This window comes from Rhineura floridana, chromosome 2 (assembly GCF_030035675.1).
Source record: "Rhineura floridana isolate rRhiFlo1 chromosome 2, rRhiFlo1.hap2, whole genome shotgun sequence".
In the NCBI taxonomy this organism is placed as follows: Eukaryota; Metazoa; Chordata; class Lepidosauria; order Squamata; family Rhineuridae; genus Rhineura; species Rhineura floridana.
This window is the reverse complement of record NC_084481.1, coordinates 239,797,693-239,823,914: the sequence shown is the minus strand read 5'-3', so window position 1 is coordinate 239,823,914 and position 26,222 is coordinate 239,797,693. Positions and strand designations below refer to the sequence as shown.

At 46.6% G+C, this 26,222-nt stretch overlaps 1 protein-coding gene and 1 pseudogene across 4 annotated transcripts in view; both read left to right on the top strand.

The window, feature by feature from the left end:
* Positions 1 to 26,222, top strand: part of LOC133378466 (peptidase inhibitor 16-like) — a 62,512-nt gene that overhangs the window by 16,990 nt on the left and 19,300 nt on the right. The window contains exon 4 of one of the 4 annotated variants that reach the window (XM_061613325.1): positions 813 to 1,246. The exons of the other annotated variants lie outside the window; for them this stretch is intronic. Coding sequence (XP_061469309.1) covers positions 813 to 1,122 — 310 coding nt within the window. The 3' untranslated portion in view covers positions 1,123 to 1,246. Of the gene's footprint in view, positions 1 to 812; positions 1,247 to 26,222 lie in introns of those variants that run through there. 4 annotated transcript variants of the gene reach the window in all.
* On the top strand, positions 12,805 to 12,886 carry LOC133378637 (U5 spliceosomal RNA; annotated as a pseudogene).

Genomic DNA, 26,222 nt, shown 5'->3' with positions numbered 1-26,222 from the left:
GTGTTTTTGCCTGGCTGGTATAGCATAGTGGGGAGGAGAGCCTGGCTGAGAGTCCAGAGTCTGTGAGTTCAAATCCCCGCTTGTGTCTCCTGGGTGTCAAGGGCCAGCTAAAGATCATCCCACAGTGAGTGGCTCAGCGGTTACATGCCCTGCCACCTGTGCAGCTGTGGGCAAGCTGCATAATCCCAAGGAGCCCAGTTGCCCCCCAGCTGGCAGTTGCAGACAAGGAAGGGGCTGGCTTGTGCAGCTGTGGCAAGTTGAGCAGGCCCTGGCCAGCTGTGGAGGACTAGCCTCTGAATACCCCCTCTGAATACCGCTTACCATGAACACCCTACACGTAGGGTAACCATAAGTCGGGATCGACTTTAAGGCAGTCCGTTTCCATTTCAATGTATATTACTTTTTGAAGTCTGGAAATTCTGAATAGGGCCTCCTTGTGGCAGATATTGGTGGATGTGTATGTGCGTGTATAGGGGGGCAGGTTATGGAGACAGGTACTGGAATGGTCCACCCTAGTCACTGCTGTTCATCTTTGGGATATTGCTTATAAGATGCATTATTGTTCGACTGCAAAGTTAGCAAAATTATGAAAAAAGTAAAATTACGGGGGTTGGTGGTGGCACAGCGTGATCTGTCCACACACGCTTTCAAGTTGCTCTAGTTGTCCAAAGCTAAGGGGCCAAGCCTCTCCAGACAGAGGTGTGGACTGGAGGTGACCATTCACTTCCCAGAGAAGTTTGAACCCTCAAGAGGCAAGACTGCTGGCAAACCGCTTGGCCGCCTGTGGCACTTGCAACTATCATTACTTACAGGCATTTTGTCCTGGGATTCCCAGAAGATGAGCGGCATATTGCTCACTGGCTTCTTGGGTTGCAGCTGTGGCTGGGCAGAGGCTGTACACTTGCCCCACTCCACCGGGATCAAAAGCAGAAATGTCTCCTGATGAAGATCCAGTTCCATAAATGTAACACGTTTCAGAAAGGCAGCATGGCACCTCTTGGGCTGCACATTAATCACCAAGCCACAGTGAAAGTTTATACAAACCACGAGGGCCTGTCTTTATTCTATAATAAATTGTGCAACTTCTGCTACTGTTTTGGCCATAGTAAAGCAAGGCTGTAATGGCAATTGTATCCAGAGATGAAATTCCTGACATACCATAGCCCTTGCTCTTGATTATCTTAAAGCACCTTGAACATCTTAGCACTGATAAATTGTGCTCCTTGATTTCCCTAATTCAATGATAATAGAACCATTTTTTAAAATGCAGCTCCTGAATTCTGCAACATTCTTTGTTCTAACAATTCATTCCCATGAATGATTTTGCTTCATTAATTTCATACATAAATTACATTTTAATCACTCTGTTGCGAAAAACACCCTTGGATATTAGATGTTTCGTGCACAGGGGCTGCTGTACATGAACAAATTCCTCAACTCTTCCATTTTCTCCTGTCTGATCATGCATCTCATATTGATCAGATTTCTATTCCTCCCAATCCAAGGGATGCGTGGAGGGGGTGGGGCAGGGTTACCCCAAATAAGCCTCACAAAATGGGCCTGTGAGGCAGGCGAGGCCAGCAGGTGTATCTATTCCAAAGTCAAGCAATGAGCCTCATGGCTGAGACAGGATCCACACCTGTGTCTCTTGGCTGGCCACGTCGAACAGGTCCAGACATTGCCCTCCCTCTCCTCAGTGATGTCATCAGGATGAGGTGGGCAGATTGGAGGCTGGTGAACAGTCAGAGGGCAGGAGAGGAGGACTTGGCAAACACCTCCGCATGGAAGGTCAGGAGGAGGCCAGCCTGGCTCTTCAGCCAGTGACACTCCAGCCTCCAACTCAGTGCCATGGACCCTGATGGACTCTGGGGTCATCATGGCAGCATGGATGCAGTCCATCAGGGCCTGAAGACTAGGATTCATACAGAATGGCTGGGAGATTTCCTAGCACAGCCTTACCTGCCATAGGCTTCAACTCCTTCCCTTCATCATTTGATTTATTTTTGCCAGGTTCGGCCCCATTTCCCTTGTGGGAGAAGGCTGAGGCAGAGAAGGAGATGAGAAGTAACTTCCACTTGCTCTCCATTCCCAGCTAACATTTCCTCATCTTCTGTCTCAGTGGGCCTACCTCTTCATTGGGTTTCTACTTGCTCTAAATGTGGTCAAAAAGCTCTTTCTCTTGCCAGCTGAACTCATTATGAGCTTTAGCCTTCCTCACTTTCTCTGTACAGATGTTGGCTACACCTTTTCCTTACTCATTTCCCCTCCTTCTGTCTCCTCTGTGGATCCCTTTTAAATTAAAAACACTCTAAAACATAATAAAAACAGACTTTAAAATATATTTTTTAAAAAATCTTTAAATTTTTTTAAAATACCTTTAAAATCATCTTTATCTTTTTTAAAAAAGCTTTAAAAACATCTTAAAAAGCAATTCCAACACAGACGCAGACTGGGATAAGGTCTCTACTTAAATGGCTTGTTGAAAGAAGAAGGTCTTCAGTAGGCACCGAAAAGATAACAGAGATGGTGCCTGCCTAATATTTTAGGGGAGGGAATTCCACAGGGTCGGTGCCACCACACTAAAGAACTGCTTCCTATGTTGTACAGAACGGACCTCCTAATAAGATGGTAACTGCTGGAGGCCCTCACCTGCAGCGCACAGTGATCGACTGGGTATATAAGAGGTAAAAACCCAGAACTTAGCCCAGTAGCTCATGGGCAGCCAGTACAATCCTTTCAGCAGCGGGGTGACATGTTGATGATACTCTGTCCCAGTGAGCAGTTGTGCCACTAAAATTTGCACCAGCTGCAGTTCTGGACCAACCTCAAGGGCAGCCCAACAAGGAGCACATTATAGTAATCCAGCCTGGAGATTACCAGTGCATGGACAACAGTGGTCAGGCTGTCCCAGTCCAGAAACCGTTGCAGCTGTGTTACCAGCCAAAGCTGGTAAAAGACACTCCTAGCCTCAATGGATGACTGAAGAAAGTCTTAAAATGGTTAAAGAGAGAAGGAAAGCAAAAGCAAAAAGAGATAGAAACACAGTTAGAACCCTAAATACTCTGTCCCAGTGAGCAGTTGTGCCACTAAAATTTGCACCAGCTGCAGTTCTGGACCAACCTCAAGGGCAGCCCAACAAGGAGCACATTATAGTAATCCAGCCTGGAGATTACCAGTGCATGGACAACAGTGGTCAGGCTGTCCCAGTCCAGAAACCGTTGCAGCTGTGTTACCAGCCAAAGCTGGTAAAAGACACTCCTAGCCTCAATGGATGACTGAAGAAAGTCTTAAAATGGTTAAAGAGAGAAGGAAAGCAAAAGCAAAAAGAGATAGAAACACAGTTAGAACCCTAAATACTCTGTCCCAGTGAGCAGTTGTGCCACTAAAATTTGCACCAGCTGCAGTTCTGGACCAACCTCAAGGGCAGCCCAACAAGGAGCACATTATAGTAATCCAGCCTGGAGATTACCAGTGCATGGACAACAGTGGTCAGGCTGTCCCAGTCCAGAAACCGTTGCAGCTGTGTTACCAGCCAAAGCTGGTAAAAGACACTCCTAGCCTCAATGGATGACTGAAGAAAGTCTTAAAATGGTTAAAGAGAGAAGGAAAGCAAAAGCAAAAAGAGATAGAAACACAGTTAGAACCCTAAATGCAACAATACAGCGACTAGTACATAGGGACAAAGAGAACTATTACAATAGTTATTGTATAGAAATAGAAGAGGACAACAAAAAGAGTAGAACAAGAGCCCTATTCCAAAAGATTAGAGAAATTAAAGGGAAATTTAAACCAAGAATAGGGATGTTGAATAATCAACAGGGGAACACACTGACTGACTGAGATGAAATAAAAGGAAGATGGAAGCAATACACTGAAGAACTCTATAAAAGAGATGACAGAATGACAGATTCATTCACTGAGGAACCGTATGATGAAGAACCAGAAATTTTAGAATGTGAAGTAAAAGCTGCGCCTCTTAAAATACTTGGAAGAAACAAATCACCAGGAACAGATGGCATACCAATAGAGTTGCTACAAGCTACTGAGACTGAATCTGTCCAAATTTTGATAAAAATCTGTCAAGAAATATGGAAAACTAAACAATGGCCCACAGACTGGAAGCGTTCAATATATATCCCACTTCCAAAGAAAAGGGATCCCAGGGAATGCAGTAATTATTGAACTATTGCCTTAATATCCCATGCAAGTAAAGTAATGCTCAAGATTCTACAACAAAGGCTCTTACCATATATGGAGCGAGAAATGCCAGACATCCAAGCTGGATTTAGAAAGGGAAGAGGCACCAGAGATCATATCGCAAACATACATTGGATAATAAAACGGACCAAGGAATTTCAGAAGAAAATCACCCTGTGCTTTATAGATTACAGCAAAGCCTTTGACTGTGTAGATCATGAAAAACTATGGAATGCTTTAAAAGAAATGGGGGTGCCACAGCATCTGATTGTCCTGATGCGCAACCTATACTCTGGACAAGAGGCTACTGTAAGGACAGAATATGGAGAAACCAATTGGTTCCCCTTCGGAAAGGGTGTAAGACAGGGTTGTATTTTATCACCCTATTTGTTTAATCTGTACGCAGAACATATCATACGGAAAGCAGGATTGGACCAAGATGAAGGAGGTGTGAAAATTGGAGGGAGAAACATTAATAGTTTAAGATACGCAGACGACACTATACTCTTAGCAGAAACCAGTAATGATTTGAAATGAATACTGATGAAAGTTAAGAGGAAAGCACAAAAGCAGGACTACAGCTGAATGTCAAAAAGACTAAAGTAATGACAACAGAAGATTCATGTAACTTTAAAGTTGACAATGAGGACATTGAACATGTCAAGGATTATCAATACCTTGGCACAGTCATTAACCAAAATGGAGACAATAGTCAAGAAATCAGAAGAAGGCTAGGACTATGAGAGAACTAGAAAATGTCCTCAAATGCAAAGATGTATCACTGAACACTAAAGTCAGGATCATTCAGACCATGGTATTCCCAATCTCTATGTATGGATGTGAAAGTTGGACAGTGAAAAAGGTGGATAAGAGAAAAATCAACTCATTTGAAATGTGGTGCTGGAGAAGCTTTGCGCATACCATGGAATGCGAAAAAGACAAATAATTGGGTGTTAGAACAAATTAAACCAGAACTGTCACCAGAAGCTAAAATGATGAAACTGAGGTTATCATACTTTGGACACATCATGAGAAGACATGATTCACTAGAAAAGACAATAATGCTGGGAAAAACAGTAGGGAGTAGAAAAAGAGGAAGGCCAAACAAGAGATGGATTGCTTCCATAAAAGAAGCCACAGACCTGAACTTACAAGATCTGAACAGGGTGGTTCACGACAGATGCTCTTGGAGGTCGCTGATTCAGAGGGTTGCCATAAGTCGTAATTGACTTCAAGGCACATAACAACAACATCAGCCACTGAGGTCACCTGGGCCTCTAGCAACAAAGATGGATCCAGTAGCACCCCCAGACTATGGACCTGCTCTCTCAGAGGGAGTATGATCCCATCCAAAGCAGGCAACTGACCAATAATCCGAACTCAGGAACCACCAACCCACAGCACCTCCATCTTGCTAGGATTCAGACTCAGTTTACTGGCCCTCATCCAGCCCACCACTGAGTCCAGGCATCAGTTCAGGGCTTGCACAGCCTCTCCTGATTCAAATGTTACAGAGAAATAGAGCTGGGTATCGTCAGCATACTGCTGACACCTTGCCCCAAATCTCCTGGTGACTGCTCCCAAGGGCTTCATATAGATGTTAAACAGCATCAGGGACAAGATAGTACCCTGTGTCATGCCACAGCACAACTGCCAGGGGACTGAAAGACAATCAACCAATACTAATTCTCTGAAAATGACCCTGAGATAGGATCGGAACCACTGTAAAACATTGCCTCCAATACCCATCTCACCAAGTCGCCCTAGAAGGATACCATGGTCAATGGTGATCTTGGTGTGGAGGAACTTTCATTAGTTCCGTTGTCATGGACAGATCACTACCTGGTCAGGTTTAGACTTACTGGGACTCAGAACCTCCGCAGGGGTGGAGGACCAATTAGAATGGTCCGCCCCAGGAGACTGATGGAACCAGATGGTTTCCTGACGGCTCTTGGGGACTTTCCTGTCACCTTGGCAGGTGATTCTGTCGAAGCTCTGGTCGACCTCTGGAATGAGGAAATGACCAGGGCGGTGGACACAATAGCTCCTAAGCGTCTCCTTTCGCGGATTGGACCTAAATCTGCTCCTTGGTTTACCGAGGAGCTGGGTATGATGAAACGCGAAAGAAGGAAACTAGAGTGTCGGTGGAGAACTCAGAGTGAATCTACGTTGGGCTGCCCTTGAAGACTGTTCGGAAACTACAGCTAGTCCAGAATGCAGCGGCCAGATTGTTGACGCGGACCAGAAGGTCCGCTCATATAACACCTGTTCTGGCCCGTCTGCACTGGCTTCCTATTTGTTTCCGGGCTAGATTCAAAGTGCTGGTTTTGACCTATAAAGCCCTACACGGCATGGGACCGCAATACCTGGTGGAACGCCTCTCCCAATATGAACCTACCCGTACACTGCGCTCAACATCTAAGGCCCTCCTCCGGGTGCCATCCCATCGAGAAGCTCGGAGGGTGGTGACTAGAACTAGGGCCTTTTCAGTGGTGGCCCCCGAACTGTGGAACAGTGTTCCTGATGAGGTGCGCCTGGCGCCGATGCTACTGTCTTTTCGGCGCCAGGTGAAAACCTTTTTATACTCCCAGGCATTTTAAAGTGTATTTTAACAGTATTTCACTATTATTTTGTATTTTGGACGTTGTTTGGTTCTTTTATTGTTTGTTTGTTTTTGTTTCTTGATTTATTGTATTTATTGTATTTATACACTGTGCTTGTTTTATCTTTTTGTACACCGCCCAGAGAGCCTTCGGGCTTAGGGCAGTATATAAATTAAATAAATAAATAAAATAAAATCTGATTGAACACGGGCTAGAGGCTATTTAAAGACCTATTCTATGGCAGTCTGGGCTCAGAAGAAAGTTTTCTTCTCTGCCTCTATCGCGTCTGCCAAGTCTCATCCGGCAGAACTGTTCCGAGTGGTCAGGAGCCTTTTAAGCTCCGACCTGTGTGACCATGATGATGACCACTCAGCAGCCCATTGTCATGCATTTGCGCGGCATTTCACAGAGAAAGTTGCCCAGATTCGTTCTTACTTAGACACCAAAATCAATACAGTCTCTGGGGATGTAGCTATGGCTCCTGCTTGTTTGATTAGAATGGATTCCTTTCAGCCTGTCCAACCCGAGGATGTGGACAAAATCCTTGGAGGGGTGCGTCCTACCACCTGCATATTGGATCCTTGCCCTTCCTGGCTTATAAAAAATGCCAGGGGGGGGCTGGTTGATTGGGCCACGGAGGTGATTAATGCCTCCTTGTTTCAGGGAAGAATTCCGCCCTGTTTAAAGGAGGCAGTAATAAGACCTTTACTGAAAAAACCCTCCCTGGACCCTGCATTGTTAGTTAACTATCGCCCAGTCTCCAATATCCCTTTTTTGGGCAAGATAATAGAGCGGGTGGTGGCTACCTAACTCCAGAGGTGATGAAATGGACTATTTAGATCCATTCCAATCTGGTTTCAGGCCCGGTCATGGGACCGAGACGGCTTTAGTCGCCTTGGTGGATGACCTACGCATGGAACTGGACAGGGGGAGTGTGTCCCTGTTAGTTTTACTGGATCTCTCAGCTGCTTTCAATACCATCAACCATGTTATCTTGTTGGGCCACCTTGCTGGGATGGGACTTGGAGGCATGGTGTTCCAGTGGCTCCGGTCCTTTCTAGAGGGGCGAACCCAGAAGGTGGTCATGGGGGATGCCTGTTCGACTCCTTGGCCATTGACCTATGGGGTCCCTCAAGGTTCAGTTTTGTCCCCCATGTTGTTTAATATTTATATGAAACCGCTGGGAGAGGTTATCCGGAGTTTTGGGGTTCAGTGCCACCAATATGCAGATGACACCCAACTCTACTTCTCTTTTCCACCTAATGAAACCAAGGAAGCCGTCCAGACTCTGAATTGATGCCTGGTATCAGTGGTGGACTGGATGAGGATGAACAGGCTGAAATTAAATCCTGACAAGACAGAGGTGCTCCTTGTCAGTCAAAGGGCGGATCGGGGAATAGGGATCCAACTTGTGCTGGACGGGGTTACACTCCCCATGAAATCACAGGTCCGCAGCTGGGAGTACTCCTGGACTCGGCTTTGAGCCTGGAGGCTGTAGCAGGGAGTGCTTTTGCTCAATTAAGATTGATACGCCAGCTGCGCCCGTTCCTTGATTTGTCAGACTTGACTATGGTGACACATGCACTAGTTACATCCCGATTAGACTACTGTAACGCGCTCTACGTGGGGCTGCCCCTGAAGACTGCTCGGAAACTTAAATTGGTACAAAGAGCTGCAGCCAGAATGTTAACCGGTGCTGGACTTAGAGAACGTACAACCCCTCTACTGTACCAGCTCCACTGGCTGCCAATTTGTTTCCGGGCACAATTCAAAGTGCTGGTTTTGACCTATAAAGCCCTATACGGCTTAGGTCCAGGCTATCTGTTAGATCGTATCTTCCCTTATGAACCTGCTCGGCCTTTGAGATCATCTGGTGAGACTCTTCTCTCTATTCCATCTTCTTCGCAAGTTTTTCTTGCGCAGACGCAGCATAGGGCCTTCTCAGTGGCTGCCCCTAGATTATGGAACTCTCTCCCCAATGAGGTTCGTACGGCTCCCTCGTTATCATCTTTTCGTACCCAGTTGAAGACTGTTTTGTTTAGACGGGCTTTTAATTAATAATGTTTATCATTTTTTAATCTATTTAGGATTTAATGTACTTTTAACTGTTTAATTGTATTCTTGTTTTGATGGTTTTTTAGTCTAATTATGTTTTAATTGTAAGCCGCCCTGAGTCTTTTGAGAAAGGGCAGGGTATAAATATTTTAAATAATAATAATAATAATAATGGTATCAAAAGCTGTTGAGAGATCAAGCAAGAATAACAGAGTCACACTCCCCCTATCCTTCTCCTGATAAAGGTCATCCATCAGGGTGACCAAGGCCGATTCAGTCGCATAACCAGGCCTGAACCCAGATTGGGATGGGTCAGGATAATCTGTTTCATCCAGGAGTATTTGCCATTGGTGTGCCACAACCCTCTCAATCACCTTCCCTAAAAAGGGGGTATTTGTGACCAGGTGGTAGTTGTCACAAACTAATGGGTCCAGGGTGGCCTTTTTCAGGAGCAGTCAGATCACCGTCTCTTTCAGGGCACTTGGAACCACTCCCTTCTGCAATGATGTGTTGACCACACCCTGGATCCACTCGATTAAACTCCCTCGGCAAGCTTTAATAAGCCAAGAAGGGCAAGGGTAGATGATATGAGAAGGGCGTGGGATAGAGGCGAATGCACCTTCCTTGTCCTTCTCGATCTCTCAGCAGCTTTCGATACCGTTGACCACGGTATCCTCTTGGACCACCTGCAGAGGTTAGGTATTGGGGGCACTGTATTGCAGTGGTTCCATTCCTTCCTCTCTGGGAGATACCAAAGAGTAGCACTGGAGGAGGAGGTTTCAGATCCCTGACCCCTCGCTTGTGCGGTACCACAGGGATCTATCCTTTCTCCAATGCTTTTTAACATCTATATAAAGCCGCTGGGAGCAATCATCAGGAGATTTGGGCTGCAATGTCATCAGTATGCGGATGACACGCAGCGCTATCTGTCATTTAAAGCTTCACCAAGGTTGGCTGTAGAAACCCTGTCCAAATGTCTGGAGTCGGTGAGTGGCTGGATGGGAAGGAATAAGCTGAAGCTGAATCCTGACAAAACCGAGGTGCTGTTTGTGGGAGACAAGGGAAGGTTGGGAGATACAGACCTGGTGCTTAACGGGGTACGACTGCCCCTGAAAGACCAGGTTCATAGCCTGGGGGTCGTTCTTGACTCCCAGCTGTCCATGGAGGCTCAAGTTTCGGCTGTGAGCCGGGCAGCTCTATATCAACTCCATCTGATACGGAGGCTACACCCCTACCTTCCCAATCATCTGCTCCCACCGGTGGTACATGCCCTGATCACCACTCGCCTAGACTACTGTAATGTGCTCTATGTGGGGTTACCCTTGAGAACGGTTCGGAAATTACAGCTGGTACAAAATGCAGCAGCTCGTCTGATTACAGGCGGCCGCCGTACAGATCACATCACTCCTGTGTTGAAGGAGTTGCATTGGCTACCGGTTGTGTACCGAGCCCAATTCAAGGTGTTGGTTCTAACCTTTAAAACCCTATACGGTTGTGGCCCAGCCTATCTGAAGGAGCGCCTCCAGCATCGACAGGGATGCCGCTCAACAAGATCAGCCTCAGAAGACCTTCTCTGGATCCCACCAGTCAAAACAGCTAGACTAGTGAGGACTCGAGAGAGGGCCTTCTCAATTGTGGCCCCCACCCTATGGAATTCTCTCCCAAATGATTTACACCATGCCCCGTCTATAATGAGCTTCCGCGGGACCCTGAAGACCTGTTTTTTTAGGCAGGCTTTTGGAACAGGCTAGTTTTACTGTGTTTAAATTTTTAACTGTTTTAATCTGTACGTCGCCCAGAGTGGCTGGTCCACCAGCCAAATGGGCAACTAACAAATCTCATAATAAATAAAAATAAATAAATAAAAAGTGTCGAGAGGACATGTTGCTGGCCACATCGTTGCAAGCACCTTGTGCACGTCATCAGGCCGCATCAACTGAAACGGTTCCCAAGAAGTTGCAGCAGACATTGCACTGGACATCTCACTGGGGACCACAGTAGATGTGAATGAGGCATCAAGATTGCTATAGAGGTGAGCAACTTTACCCTCAAAGTGCCTTGCAAACAATTCACAGTGGGCCTCCAAAGGAGCTAAAACTCCATCTCCTGTAGTTGATGTCAACAGACCCCTGACAATACGGAAAAGTTCCACTGGATGGCTACTTGGGGATGCATTGGTGTCAGAGAAGTGGGCGTTCTTCACTGCCTTCACCACCACAGAGTAGGCACGGTTATGATGTTTTACTCATGCCCTATCAGCCTCACAGCACATCTTTCGCCACTTGCACTCTAGCTGTCATCTAGCCTTATACACATTAGAATGGTGTGTGATTGTGCTCAATGTCCCCACTACTTTCACCTCATCAACCAGGTCTTCCTCGTTGGTGAGGATCAAGTCTAGGACAGCTGATCCCTCCTTGGTCTCTGTTCCCACCCTCTGGAGGATGAAATCATCAGGAATTTCATTCCTAGCAGAGTTTGACTTCCATCATGTATCAGGGTGGTTAACATTTTTTACTATTACTATCTTTGAAAAGTTGATACTTGCCTTCCCAGAGCCTCATAATGGCTGGCAATTCACTCAAAGCCGTGTCCTCCAGCAATATCATCCCACTCCCAATGGATCAGCAGGAGGGATAATGGGCGGTGGGCTCAATGAGTCACTGTAAAGCTTTCCGCATCGCCTGGATAGGAGCACCAGGGAGACAGAAACACCTCCTGCCTCAGTCCCTCCTAGTGGAGAACCAGAAACACCCACCACGTGTCATCATCTCCTCCTCTTTCTCGGGCAGCTGTAGGAATCCTTCTATCCATTGACTTGATCGCTGGGCTCCAGAGACACAAACTGTGCACGTGTTGCTGGCTTAAAATGCAGCAAAGTTGTTCTCTTCCTCAATTCAGATAGAAGCTGGTTTGAGGACAAATGCATCAAAATGCATCTTAGGGATGGTGTAGAATATTTGCAAAATCAGATTTGGTATCGAATTCTGGGGTAATCCATAAATTTGTCTCAGCGTTGAATAGACTCTCCCTCTTTGCATGCATTTGTGGCTGTTAGCAACGCCGTATTTTTTTTAATCTGCAGCAACAATTACATAATTATTTTTATAATCTGCTGCTGCTGTAGACATTATATAAATATACAGCAGCATAAGGAATAACGGAGAACATTATGTAATTTTTCAGAAAAAAATAATCTTATATATATTTATTGCAGCCGATGGCCAATACAAAATCATCATACAGTTAAAACCATTTTTAAAAACAAACTAAAACCAGTGTTGATACTCTTTATATGGACTTTTGATTTAGCAGTGTTCTACAAATTATAATTGCTGTGGCGCAGAATTTAGCAACGATGTATGTAATCTGAGGGTGGCGATCTTGCAATAAATGTCTTGTATAGTATAATGAGTTGCGGCCAGGTATCGATTGAATGATAGGAGTAATGCTGCAAGTGCGGATATCTTGGTAGAAAGTACAGTATAAAAGGACATGGGATATTGTCTCAGTTTCTCCAGTTCTACATGGGCACAGCCTATCCGAGCGCGGGACCCCACGAAACCTACCCTCAAGTAAAGCTGATGGCATCACGTTGAATCTCACCATGGTAAAAGCTCTTCTATATCTGGCAATAAGGAAGTTACTAAGGTATTGAGCAGGGGCAAAGCCCCTGGAAAAGGTGATGGTATCGAGCTTGCTAGATGACACAGATAGTTGGGTTTGCAGTTCTATGTCCGTTATGCGTTGGGACATAGCTGACCATGCTTTAACATATCCTAAGTTGTAAATGTTGGCAGGCAAAAAGCCGAGAGATGACACTTTCTTAATCACCGACTTGTGCCAGGACGATTGAAAGGTGTCAGAGAGTACTAAGGGAGCCAAGCCTACAGGTGAGAATTGGAGTTTTAGCCACCACTTTATTTTAAGTTTCCAAATTCGAGCTTCTGGTTTCTGGTTTCTCTTCAGATCATATAAATCTTTTGCCTTTTACTAAAGATTTCCGTGGAGAAAAAAATAATGAAAAAAGGGGGATCCAGGAATTGCAGTAACTAATGGAACACAATTTATAGTGAATAGGAACTGGCAGCCCATTTGACGAACTGAAAAACGGAAAGGAATCAGATGGCAAACCCCACCCCTAATGCATCTTGCCTCTGAGTGATGTTCTTCTTCCTTTGTCTGTTTTTCTCCAGCTTCATTAGAAATTGCTGCTTCCTCTTGTCTTTCTCTTGAGCTCTTTCTGTGTTCCATCTAGAGCAACGGTTCCCAAACCTTTTTTCCCCTACAGGACACTTGAAAATTGCTGATGGTCTTGGTGGACCACTTCATGATTTTTCTGCCCATTGTAGCAATCATAACGCGCTGTGCTAGATTTCATATTTTGTTGCATTCCACGGAATGCAAATTGTAATACAATAAAACACAATATAAGAAATAAAAGCAGCAACAAAATACAATTAAAAATAAATTTGAATATTGAACGCAGACGTGCCACGGACCACCTGAATGACGCTCACGGACCACAGTCTGGGAACCCCTGGCCTAGGAATTGGTTGCTTTCCCTGATAAGCTGGAGTGCAGGTAGGTCTGCCTCAAGCCGTTGCACCTTCTCCACCGGCGGGTTCCAGGCTCGCCCTTCCTGAGGCGTGGTCTGGAATGTCCTCAGGAAGGAAAACAAGCCTAGCGCAACCCTTCCAGGTCCCCCTGACTGGCGATGTTGCTGAGTTCTGTGCAGGTAGTGATGTACCCTTCCTAGATGTCCCCGGCTAAAATCCCCCGTTTGCTCCTCTGGACCCCAAGCTCCCTGGAATCGGGAGGCTACTTTGTAAAGCTGAGTAGCTCCTGCCCTCACCCACAACTAGTCCAGTGAGACTCCCCTGAGGTGGCAGCAGAATCCCACCCACCAGGAGGTCCATGGGCCTCTCTTCCACCTCCCTGCCCCCCAGATAAGGCTCTGTTGGCTCTTCCTGTTCACTTGCTCCTGTGACCTCCTTCCACAGGAAATGGAAACCCTAGGACAAGCTGCACCTCAGAAGTTTTCACTTCGCCCTCAGAGAATTGGAGAGCGTGCAAGACAGCGAACATGCAGGAGGCTCTCAAGGGCAATCCCTGTGCAAAGGCAAAGGGAAAGAGTGAAGAGGACATCTTGGGATAGTGGTTAAGTGCAACATGTTCCCACTGCACTTTGCTACTCCATCCCAGGATGCCAGTCCAGAGCAGCCCAGAGGTGGCCACGCTCCTGTGGGGGCAAGGAGCATGGCCAGAATGAGCGGCAGCCCTGCCTGTCCCCCAAAAGGCCAGTCTTGCAGTTGAAGCCAGAGGGTAGGAAGGGGCCTTCCAAGTCCTCTTGTCCAGTAGCCCTCCCACCACCTCAGGTATCGCACAGCGGTGTTGTGCGCATGTGTGGTGGTAAAGCCTCACCACAAACACAGCATGCGTCAGCCTGGGAGACAGAGGAGAGAGTGCGCAAGCCTGAGGGGAGAGGCAGAAGACATGGAGGGCGCACATGAGGTGCAGGAGGAGAGGGAGGAGTCTCTGCTGATCAGGGAGCTTCTGGGGATGAGAGAGAATTAGGGTTGTGTGCACTGAAACTTGAGTCAGTCCATCTCATCCTTCCCTAAGCCACAGATCCCCTATCTTGATCTGAACACCTCTCTTCCAACATTTATCTTCCTAGTTTGCTGGTTCATTCCTGGGGACCATTCCTGGTCCATCCCTACCTGCAGGTGTCACTGGGAACTGAACCTGGGACCTTCTGCATGCAAAGCAGGTGTTCTTACTACTGAGCTACAGCCCTTCCCCAAACCGTTCCGTGGCACCCGGTGGCCATGGGAACTCAAGAATGGGCCACAGGAAACACAGAATGGGAGCATTTCCCACTTGCATAGGCCCTTTGCCCATGACTGTGCTTGCAGGTGCAGGAGACGAAACGTGGTTTAGCCAGAGGCACCTCAAGCTCTGCCCACATTGTGCAAGTGCTGCAAGAACTCAGCAGGCGCTTAAATGGAAATGGAGATTAGAGTGCAGAGGCTGTAACCCTTTCATCATCATCATCAATAATAATAATAATAAAATTCTATACAAGGTGCTTCCCCAAGAGGCTTACTATTTAGATATTGGGTCCATCTAAACATAACCTCAAAATCCACATTTTCCATATTCAGTTGGTGGCTCCTGTTTGTGGTCAGATTTACCTGTTAAAACCCGCTCTGTTTCCCTAGGTTAAAGAAAGGTCAGGCTGTTCTAGGTAGGAAAACAACAAACAAAAAAGACTTGCCTGGAAGTCGCAGCCCGTTGCTTAGATTAAAAGCAGCCAAAAGCTTAAACAGCCCCACCCCTCGCTCAGGAAGGAAGCCTGCCTTCCTGCCTTCAAAGGAAGGAAGCTTGAGATAATCCTAAAGAGTGAAGCCCCAGCTGATAGTTGAGCCATCAGCCTCAAGTAACACATCATTGGCTGGCAGCAGTAGCTGGGAGGAACCAGCCACACATATAAAGTCAGAGCACCCTAGCGAGGGAGCCTGCTCCACGAGCTAGAGGGAGCCCCAGCTGACGAAGCGTCAAGGCCCCAGCTGACGAAGCATCAAGCCCCCAGCTGACGAAGCGTCAAGGCCCCAGCTGACGAAGCATCAAGGCCCCAGCTGACAAAGCGTCAAGGCGAGTTAAGCAGCCCCAGCTGACAAAGCATCAAGGCCCCAGCTGACAAAGTGTCAAGGCGAGTTAAGCAGCAGAGCGAGTTCAGCAGCAGGGCGAGGAGGCCAGGGCCCCCCACTCTGCCTGTCCGTTCCGTAACCTCAACTAAACCGCAGTCTCCAACCCATTGACGTAATAAACCTTAAACAAAACTATGCAGGTAAGAAGCCAGCAGGGTGTGGGGGCTTTCCAGTGTTTTGCACCGCCTACAGCATGTACGACTATCTGCCTGTTGGACAGAAGTCGTGGGTGTGCTCTTGGTGCAGTGAGCTCCTGGCTCTCCGGGAACGACTTCATTTCCTTGAGGCCAAGGTGGCGGACCTGGAAAAGCTGAGAGAGGCAGAGAGGTGTGTGGAGGAGGCCTTCAGGGACGTTATAGTTGTGTCCCACTCCAACTATGATAGCTCTCCTGCTATCATGGAGAACGATGGTCTCGGGGAAGGAGAGCATCCAGCTGAGGAAGAGGGAAACGATCCCTTAGAAGGGACCCATTCCTTGGGGGATGAGCAGCTATCCTCTCGTGCCGAGGATATATCGCCAGGGGGTGGAGGGATCCTTGTAGTGGGTGATTCGATCATTAGGAACATAGACAGTGGGGTGTGTGATGGGCGTGTAGACCGCAAGGTGTTTTGCCTGCCTGGTGCGAAGGTTGCGGATATCGCCCGTCGTTTAGATAGTTTGGTAGACAGTGCTGGGGAGGAGTGAGTGGTCGTGGTGCACGTTGGCACCAATGACATGGGGAAATGCAGCCGTGAGGTCCTGGAAGCAAAATTTAGGTTGCTAGGTAGGATGCTGAAAGCCAGGACCTCCAAGGTGGCTTTCTCTGAAATGCTACTGGTTCCACGCACAGGACCAGCCAGACAGGCCCAGCTTTGCAGTCTCAATGCATGGATGAGACGATGGTGCCAGGTGGAAGGGTTTGGATTTGTTAGGCGCTGGGGAACATTTTGGAACAAGCTGGGCCTGTACAAAAGGGACGGGCTCCACTTGAACCAGAATGGAACCAGACTGCTGGCACTTAAAATTAAAAAGGTGGCAGAGCAGCTTTTAAACTGACTGAGGGGGGAAACCCGACAGGAGCTGAGGAAGGTCCGGTTCGGAATAAACCTCCCCCCTGGGATAAAAACCAAAGAAATGATGAAATTTTAAAAGGGGTAGGCCTAGAAGTAGGCATTGTGAGAGCAGGGGCACAGGATATAAATTCAGAAGAGCAAAATTACCACAGGCCAAACCACAAGTGCCAAAGACACTTGAAGAGAGACACTGCTTACAAGTGCCTGTACGCTAATGCTAGGAGCCTGCGAACCAAGATGGGAGAACTGGAGTGCTTGGTCTTAGAGGAGAGCATTGATATAGTGAGCATAACAGAGACCTGGTGGAATGGAGAAAACCAGTGGGATACGGTTATCCCTGGATATAAACTATATCGGAAGGACAAGGAAGGACTTATTGGTGGCGGAGTCGCTCTATACGTGAAAGAAGGCATTGAATCCAGCAAGCTCGAAACTCCAAAAGAGGCGGACTCCTCCACAGAATCGTTGTGGGTGGTGATACCATGCCCCAGAAGGGACTTAATACTGAGAACAATCTATTGTCCCCCTGATCAAAATGCTCAGGGAGACCTTGAGATGAGATATGAAATTGAGGAAGCATCCAAACTAGGAAATGTGGTAGTAATGGGTGACTTCAACTACCCGGACATAGACTGGCCGCATATGTGTTCCAGTCATGACAAAGAAGCAAAGTTTCTAGATATTCTAAATGACTATTCCCTAGACCAGTTGGTCATGGAACTGACCAGAGGGACGGCAACCCGGGACTTAATCCTCAGTGGGGACCGGGACCTGGTGCGAGATGTAAGTGTTGTTGAACCGATTGGGAGCAGTGACCACAGTGCTATTAAATTAAACATACATGTAAATGGCCAATTGCCAAGAAAATCCAACACAGTCACATTTGACTTCAAAAGAGGAAACTTCACAAAAATGAGGGGATTGGTAAAAAGAAAGCTGAAAAACAAAGTCCAGAGGGTCACATCACTCGAAAATGCTTGGAAGTTGTTTAAAAACACTATATTAGAAGCTCAACTGAAGTGCATACCGCAGATCAGAAAAGGTACCACCAGGGCCAAGAAGATGCCAGCATGGTTAACGAGCAAAGTCAAGGAAGCTCTTAGAGGCAAAAAGTCTTCCTTCAAAAAATGGAAGTCTTGTCCGAATGAAGAAAATAAAAAAGAACACAAACTCTGGCAAAAGAAATGCAAGAAGACAATAAGGGATGCTAAAAAAGAATTTGAGGAGCACATTGCTAAGAACATAAAAACCAACAACAAAAAATTCTATAAATACATTCAAAGCAGGAGACCATCTAGGGAGGCGATTGGACCCTTGGATGATAAGGGAGTCAAAGGTGTACTAAAGAACGATAAGGAGATTGCAGAGAAGCTAAATGAATTCTTTGCATCTGTCTTCACAGTGGAAGATACTAACATTTGCAGGAAGGGATTCTGAGGAACTGAGACAAATAGTGGTAACGAGAGAGGAAGTTCTAGGCTTAATGGACAATATAAAAACTGACAAATCACCGGGCCCGGATGGCATCCACCCGAGAGTTCTCAAAGAACACGAATGTGAAATTGCTGATCTGCTAACTAAAATATGTAACTTGTCCCTCGGGTCCTCCTCCGTGCCTGAGGACTGGAAAGTGGCAAATGTAACGCCAATCTTCAAAAAGGGATCCAGAGGGGATCCCGGAAATTACAGGCCAGTTAACTTAACTTCTGTCCCTGGAAAACTGGTAGAAAGTATTATTAAAGCTAGATTAACTAAGCACATAGAAGAGCAAGCCTTGCTGAAGCAGAGCCAGCATGGCTTCTGCAAGGGAAAGTCCTGTCTCAGTAACCTATTAGAATTCTTTGAGAGTGTCAACAGTGATCCAGTGGACATAGTGTACTTAGACTTTCAAAAAGCGTTTGACACGGTACCTCACCAAAGGCTTCTGAGGAAGCTTAGCAGTCATGGAATAAGAGGAGAGGTCCTCTTGTGGATAAGGAATTGGTTAAGAAGCAGAAAGCAGAGAGTAGGAATAAACACTGGGACAGTTCTCCCAATGGAGGGCTGTAGAAAGTGGAGTTCCTCAAGGATCGGTATTGGGACCTGTACTTTTCAACTTGTTCATTAATGACCTAGAATTGGGAGTGAGCAGTGAAGTGGCCAAGTTTACTGACGACACTAAATTGTTCAGGGTTGTTAAAACAAAAAGGGATTGCGAAGAGCTCCAAAAAGACCTCTCCAAACTGAGTGAATGGGTGGAAAAATGGCAAATGCAATTCAATATAAACAAGTGTAAAATTATGCATATTGGAGCAAAAAATCTTAATTTCACATATACGCTCATGGGGTCTGAACTGGCGGTGACCGACCAGGAGAGAGACCTCGGGGTTGTAGTGGACAGCACGATGAAAATGTCGACCCAGTGTGCGGCAGCCGTGAAAAAGGCAAATTCCATGCTAGCGATAATTAGGAAAGGTATTGAAAATAAAACAGCTGATATCATAATGCCGTTGTATAAATCTATGGTGCGGCTGCATTTGGAATACTGTGTACAGTTCTGGTCACCTCATCTCAAAAAGGATATTCTAGAGTTGGAAAAGGTTCAGAAGAGGGCAACCAGAATGATCAAGGGAATGGAGCGACTCCCTTACGAGGAAAGGTTGCAGCATTTGGGGCTTTTTAGTTTAGAGAAAAGGCAGGTCAGAGGAGACATGATAGAAGTGTATAAAATTATGCATGGCATTGAGAAAGTGGATAGAGAAAAGTTCTTCTCCCTCTCTCATAATACTAGAACTCGTGGACATTCAAAGAAGCTGAATGTTGGAAGATTCAGGTCAGACAAAAGGAAGTACTTTACTCAGCACATAGTTAAACTATGGAATTTGCTCCCACAAAATGCAGTAATGGCCACCAGCTTGGACGGCTTTAAAAGAAGATTAGACAAATTCATGGAGGACAGGGCTATCAATGGCTACTAGCCGTGATGGCTGTGCTGTGCCACCCTAGTCAGAGGCAGCATGCTTCTGAAAACCAGTTGCCGGAAGCCTCAGGAGGGGAGAGTGTTCTTGCACTCGGGTCCTGCTTGCGGGCTTCCCCCAGGCACCTGGTTGGCCACTGTGAGAACAGGATGCTGGACTAGATGGGCCACTGGCCTGATCCAGCAGGCTCTTCTTATGTTCTTATGTTCTTAATATTGCAAAATAGCTTTTAAGTGGAAACGTGATTCATCAAACATTTGATTTTACATTTGATTGCAAAAAAGTAGGTTGTGTTTTTTTTAAGCAAGCAATGCAATGCAGCTACAGAAGGAGGAAATGCCCCTGTTCAGTACTGGAAGCAGGAATGAACTGTAAGGGAGGAGGAGGAGAAGGCGTGGACAGAGGGTGGGACCTACCCCTGTGATCTGCCCATAATGCAAAAAAGTGGGGAAAGACATCCTCACTGCAGAGGTTAGAGTGGTTAATAATCGGGACAGAAATAATAATTGGTTTATAGCAGGGTATGGGAAGTGCAGATTTAACTAGGAGAAAGTCTGAAATGGCAGGGCACGTCATGTGGATGCCAGAGAATTAATGGAGACACGAGGGGGTTGGATTGCAGATTAAAAGGAGGTACGGATGTGCCCATTGACAGAAGGCAGATAGGGGAGAAAAGCCAGGGATTGGCAGGGGAAGAGCAGGCACTTATTTCTGTTGTACAGGTGTTTTGAAGAGGTGTTTGAAGGAGTTGCAAGAGGTGGCAACATCACTGGTATTCCGTGGGGCAACAGCTCCAAGCATAAGAGAGCAGTTTCAGTGGACGGCAAATGGGGGCCTAGATTTTGCCTGGTGGGAGAAGAGAATTCTGGAATTCAGGGCACACATCAGTCCTCACAGCCCGAGGCGTGTATAACTCTACCCTTAACCCAATAACAAACAAAGTAAAATAAAGATTGGTTTTATTAAAAGAGGAAACAAGGGAAAATATTGCAGTTTACAATTACAATTATTTATTTATTTATTAATAACAAGCAGCATTCTAACTATTATTCATTCATTCATTCTACAGCTCTAGATAGATTAAAAGTAAAGAAGCAAAACCGTATGCACACTTCCAGATTCAGTTCATCCACACAGAGAGGAAAGAAAACAAAGGAGCTCAGAAGTTGTGTATACCTTTCCTGGAGAGTTGTTATGAGTCTAAGGCTAAGAGAGAGAGACTTGTGTACCTGGAAGCTCAGTGTTTGTTCCAATGTAGCTGGGGTGCACTGTAGCGCAGGGCAACCATTGGAGCCCTCCAGGAATCATAGAATAGTAGAGTTGGAAGGGGCCTATAAGGCCATCAAGTCCAACCCCCTGCTCAATGCAGGAATCCAAATCAAAGCATTCCCGACAGATGGCTGTCCAGCTGCCTCTTGAATGCCTCCAGTGTCTGAGAGCCCACTACCTCTCTAGGTAATTGATTCCATTGTCGTATGGCTCTAACAGTTAGGAAGTTTTTCCTGATGTTCAGTCAAAATCTGGCTTCCTGCAACTTGAGCCCATTATTCCGTGTCCTGCACTCTGGGACAATCGAGAAGGAGAGGAACTGACAGCCCCTTCAAACTCCCTGTGTTTTATACTTTTTCTGACTAAACTAAACCCCAATGTGAACGTGTCCAGAGAGATGTGGACATGACAGGTGAAGACAACAAAAGGATTTAGGATTACTGGCCGAGGAATCTGTTTCCCCTCAGAATCCATTCCCAAATAAATTCCCAGATAATGACTGCAATCTCCCAACTATAAATTCCTGATGTTTCAGGTAATCGACTATCCTGTCTCCTCCTAAAGGTCAAGATGATCATAAACACTATGCAAACTACTTCTTTGTTTGTCAGGAGCGCTTGCTTCTCACTGGGACAATATTCTCCAAATTTCCATGAGAGTCAGGATGTCTATACCCTCAGCCTTCTAAGATATGTAGCTACTCAGAATTCATACAGGGGGCGTTTCCCAGGATTCTTTGCTATTGCAGGCTTCCAAACTTTGGTTCACTAAGATGAATCAAAGATTAAAAATCTCCAGTATTTAATACATTCTTACAACCTTTTTTAGGCTCAAGGCTGTTTACATAAAATACAGTAAAAAATAAAACTCTTAGTTAAACAAATCCTGCAAGAAAGCTGCCATTTCAGCAGCCAAAAACAGCCAATCAGATCAGGGGCTGCATCAAAGCTGTCCTAGTGACGTTTCCCAGTCTTCCTTCTGTTGAATGGCATAATTACTTTGCTTGCATGTTAAAGTCTTGTTATCTTAATAGGTTCCTAATGCAATTAGAAAGTTCATACTTCATTATGCAAATATATATAGGAAAAAAGTAAGCTACATAAACGCAGCTTCACTGTCATCATGATGTTCCTCCTGCTGGGAGGAAGGGCGGGATATAAATCAAATAGTAAATAAATAAAATAAATAAATAAAACTGAAATGGTTTTGGAATGAGCTCTACATTTCCTGGTTTTGGCTGGGAAAGATGGTTGCATGGAGGACTTTGCTAAGCAGAAAGGATACATCTGACCAAATGTGATGGATTTTGAAATGTTGCCAAATACGTTAGCTAATGGTTCTTTTCTTCTATCATTCACCTGACAAAGAGCCTCTGTTCATCATCATATATATTCCCCAGATTTTAACAAAGAGATGATTGTCTGTCCAAGAGATAAGAATGTTGTAAGCTTCAAGGGGTGGACTTGATGACCTCTGGCTCCTTCCTAACTTGGTGATTCCATGAAAGTAAGTTTGGGGTCTGGTTGAAAGGTCTGCTGGGCTGGCACATCTCTTTTGCTAGGCTGATATGATATCATGAGGCTCACTGTTTTCCTCAAGTCTTCAGGAAAGGGACTTCCTCTCTAGGAATGTTGTGATCCAAGAGTCTTTGTGAAAAGAAGAGAATGGCAGTTTTGGAGTCAGGCTGCAGCTGATTCAGAGAGCTGAATTTTGGGGCTCTGAAGAGTTAATGGTATGTGGGGAAGAGGAGGGGTGGAGGATCTTGCTGCCTACCTAGAAATCAGATGTGGGAGCTCGTGGTGCACACCCAGGGGCATCGTGGTGGCCTAGGTGGGCCTTTGGCCCAATTCAGCAGCCAGGCTCTTCATAACGGATTTTGGACTGTCTGTTGGAGCATTTGAGCTTCCACCAGCGCATAACCTGTGTATGTGTAAAAAACCTCAAATATTCCAAAATGCCACAAGCCTCCTGAGGTTCACTTCCAAAGGGAACCGAACCACCCCTGAACGTCCTCACCAAACAGAACTGGGGCACCTGCCACAGTAATAAATAAGGAAATGAAAGAAACCAAGAAATGACTTTCCCCGACAGGATTCAAAAGTGAGCCTGCACACTGTGCTTATGAGTAAACCTCCTTGCTTCACCTCTTGGCCGGCCTCTGTCTGGGGATGCTCCGGGAGCCCTTAAGCGGTGCCCATGCAGTGGCCCTGCCCCCTCCTTGCCCTAACCAAGGGGCCTTTCTGACCCACATCATAACTGGAGATCTTGGGGAGAGGGGAAAAGACCTCCCCCCTCCACCTTTGGGTCTTTTGGTTAGCAATACAGGGTTACCAATATTGGATGGGGACGGGAAGAGGAACAGAGGGCCAATGCACTCATGACTGGGGAGATGGGCCGCCATATTGCAGTAGCAGCAGCAGCAGCAGCAGCAGCAGCAGGGTGCCTGCCTTGCATGCAGAAGGCCCCAGCTTCAATCCCCAGGTAAGGCTGGGAGGGACCCCTGCCTGAAGCTCTGCAGAGCCACTGTGGACAAGGCTAAGGTAGATGGACCAATGCAAGGGATCTTCCAGTGTTCCTGATACAGAGCAACATCACCCCCAGAATGTTCTTCCCTGCCTTCCTATAGAGTTTGCATCCAGAGGCAACCGCACCCCCTGGCACTATGCATTCCACCAGAGTTCCGTGATGCCCACAATATCAGGGCTCTCCTCCAATGCAAAGCACTCCAGCAAAGCTCCCTGAAGGCAGCAAGTCTGAATGCCATTGGGAAATACAGGAAGAGAACGTCATCGATGAAGATGCCATATGCTAGGTTAGAACACTGGTCCTCCATTGCACATCAGCAGCACTGCTGCTTGGACTTCCTACGTGTGCCTGATTCTCCCAGCATGCTGCATTGTAGGGCATGTTCCAGAGTGCACAGTCAGTTGGGTCCCTGGCCAGATCCTGCATGTCCACAATTGCTGGGGAATCATTGAATTGAAGAGTTGGCAGGGGCTTGTAAGGCCATCGAGTCCGACCTCCAGCTCAATACAGGAATCCAGATTAATCCAGGTGTCTGTCCAGTGGCCTCTTGAATACCTCCGGTGTTGGAGAGCCCACCACCTCCCTAGGTAATTGGTTCCATTGTCGTATCACTTTAACAGTTAGGAAGATTTTGCAAAGATAATAGACAGCCGTTCCAAGAGTTCTTCAGACAGTTCCTTCAATACTCTAGGATGCAGTTTATCGGGCCCTGCCGATTTGAACTCGTGCAAAGTGATTCAACATTCCTTGACCATTTATCTATCAATCTCAAGCTCCAATCCTGCCCTTTCAACTTCACATTTCCCATGAGAGTCATAGACCCTCTTTTGGAAGAAGACTGAGCCAAAGTAGGAATTGAGCACTTCTGCCTTTTCTTTGTCATCTGTTATCATTTTGCCATCCTCATTGAGTAGCTGTGCCACCATTTCTTTTCTCTGTCTTTTACTATGGACGTACCTGAAGAAAGCTTTTTTGTTGCTTTTAGCATCCCTCGCTAACCTCAGCTCATTCTCAGCTTTAGTCTTCCTGACACCATCCCTGCAATTCCGTGATACCTGCCTGTACTCTTCCTTTGTGGCCTAGCTTTCCCTCCACTTACTCTGTGTCTTTTTTTGTTTTCAGGTCATCTCTAAGCTTTTTGTGAAGCCACATTGGTTTCTTCTGTTGTTTCCCCCCTTGTTTCCCCCCTTTTTTCCTTGTTGAAATTGCCTGCCATTGTGCTTTTAGAATTTCCTTTTTTAGAAACTCCCACCCATCTTGGACTCCTTTTCTCATTAGGGTCGCTTGCCATGGAACCATACTTACAATTGTTCTGAGTTTATTGAAATCAGCTTTCCTGAGGTCCAGGGTGCGTGTATGGCTACTCTCAGCTTTTGCTTCTGTTAAAATCAAGAATTCAAGTATGGTGTCACTTTCCCCCAGAGTTCCTGTATGGCAGCCTTTCCCAATCACTGTGCCTCCAGATGTTGTTGGACCACAATTCACCGGATGGACCCACTGGATGGGCCAGGGAAGTGATAAATGCCTCCTTGAGAGAGGGAGTGGTCCCTAGTCGTCTAAAAGAGGCGGTAGTAAGACCACTCCTGAAGAAACCTTCCTTGGACCCAGATAATTTGAACAACTACAGACCGGTAGCGAACATTCCATTTTTGGGCAAGGTCTTGGAACGGGTGGTTGCCAGCCAGCTCCAGGTGCTCTTGGATGAAACCGATTATCTTGATCCATCTCAATCCGGTTTTAGGCCCGGTTTCGGCCTTGGTCGCCCTGTATGATGACCTATGTCGGGAGAGAGACAGGGGGAGTGTAACTCTGTTGATTCTCCTGGATCTCTCAGCGGCTTTTGATACCATCGACCATGGTATCCTTCTGGAGAGACTCACGGAGTTGGGAGTTGGAGGTACCGCTTGGAAGTGGCTCCGCTCCTACTTGGTGGATCGTCTCCAGAAGGTAGGGCTTGGGGAGCACTGCTCGATACCCTGGACTCTCCATTGTGGAGTCCCACAGGGATCGGTTCTGTCCCCCATGCTTTTTAACATCTACATGAAGCCACTGGGTGCGGTCATTAGGAGTTTTGGAGTGCGTTGTCACCAGTATGCTGATGACACGCAACTCTATTTCTCCTTTTCATCTTCTTCAGGTGAGGCTGTTAATGTGCTGAACCGTTGCCTGGCCGCGATAATGGATTGGATGAGAGCTAATAAACTGAAGCTCAATCCTGACAAGACTGAGACGCTGTTGGTGGGTGCCTTCTCGGCCCAGACGGTGGATGTCCAACCTGTTCTGGATGGGGTTACACTCCCCTTGAAGGAACAGGTTCGTAGCTTGGGGGTTCTTTTCGATCCATTCCTGTCTCTTGAGGCTCAGGTAGCCTCGGTGGCACGGAATGCGTTCTACCACCTTCGGTTGGTAGCCCAGCTACGTCCCTATCTGGACAGCGACGACCTCGCCTCAGTTGTGCATGCTCTGGTAACCTCTAGATTGGACTACTGCAATGCGCTCTACGTGGGGCTGCCTTTGAAAACAGTCCGGAAACTACAGCTAGTGCAAAACACAGCAGCCAGACTGTTGACGAGGACCAGACGGTCTGCACATATAACACCTGTTCTGGCGCGTTTCAACTGGCTACCTATTTGTTTCCGGGCTAAATTCAAAGTGCTAGTTTTGACTTATAAAGCCTTACACGGTGCGGGACCACAATACCTGGCGGAACGCCTCTCTCGATATGAACCTACCCGATCACTACGTTCAACATCAAAGGCCCTCCTCCGAGCTCCGACTCACAAAGAGGCTCGGAGGGTTGTAACGAGATCTAGGGCCTTTTCAGTGGTGGCCCCCGAACTATGGAATAG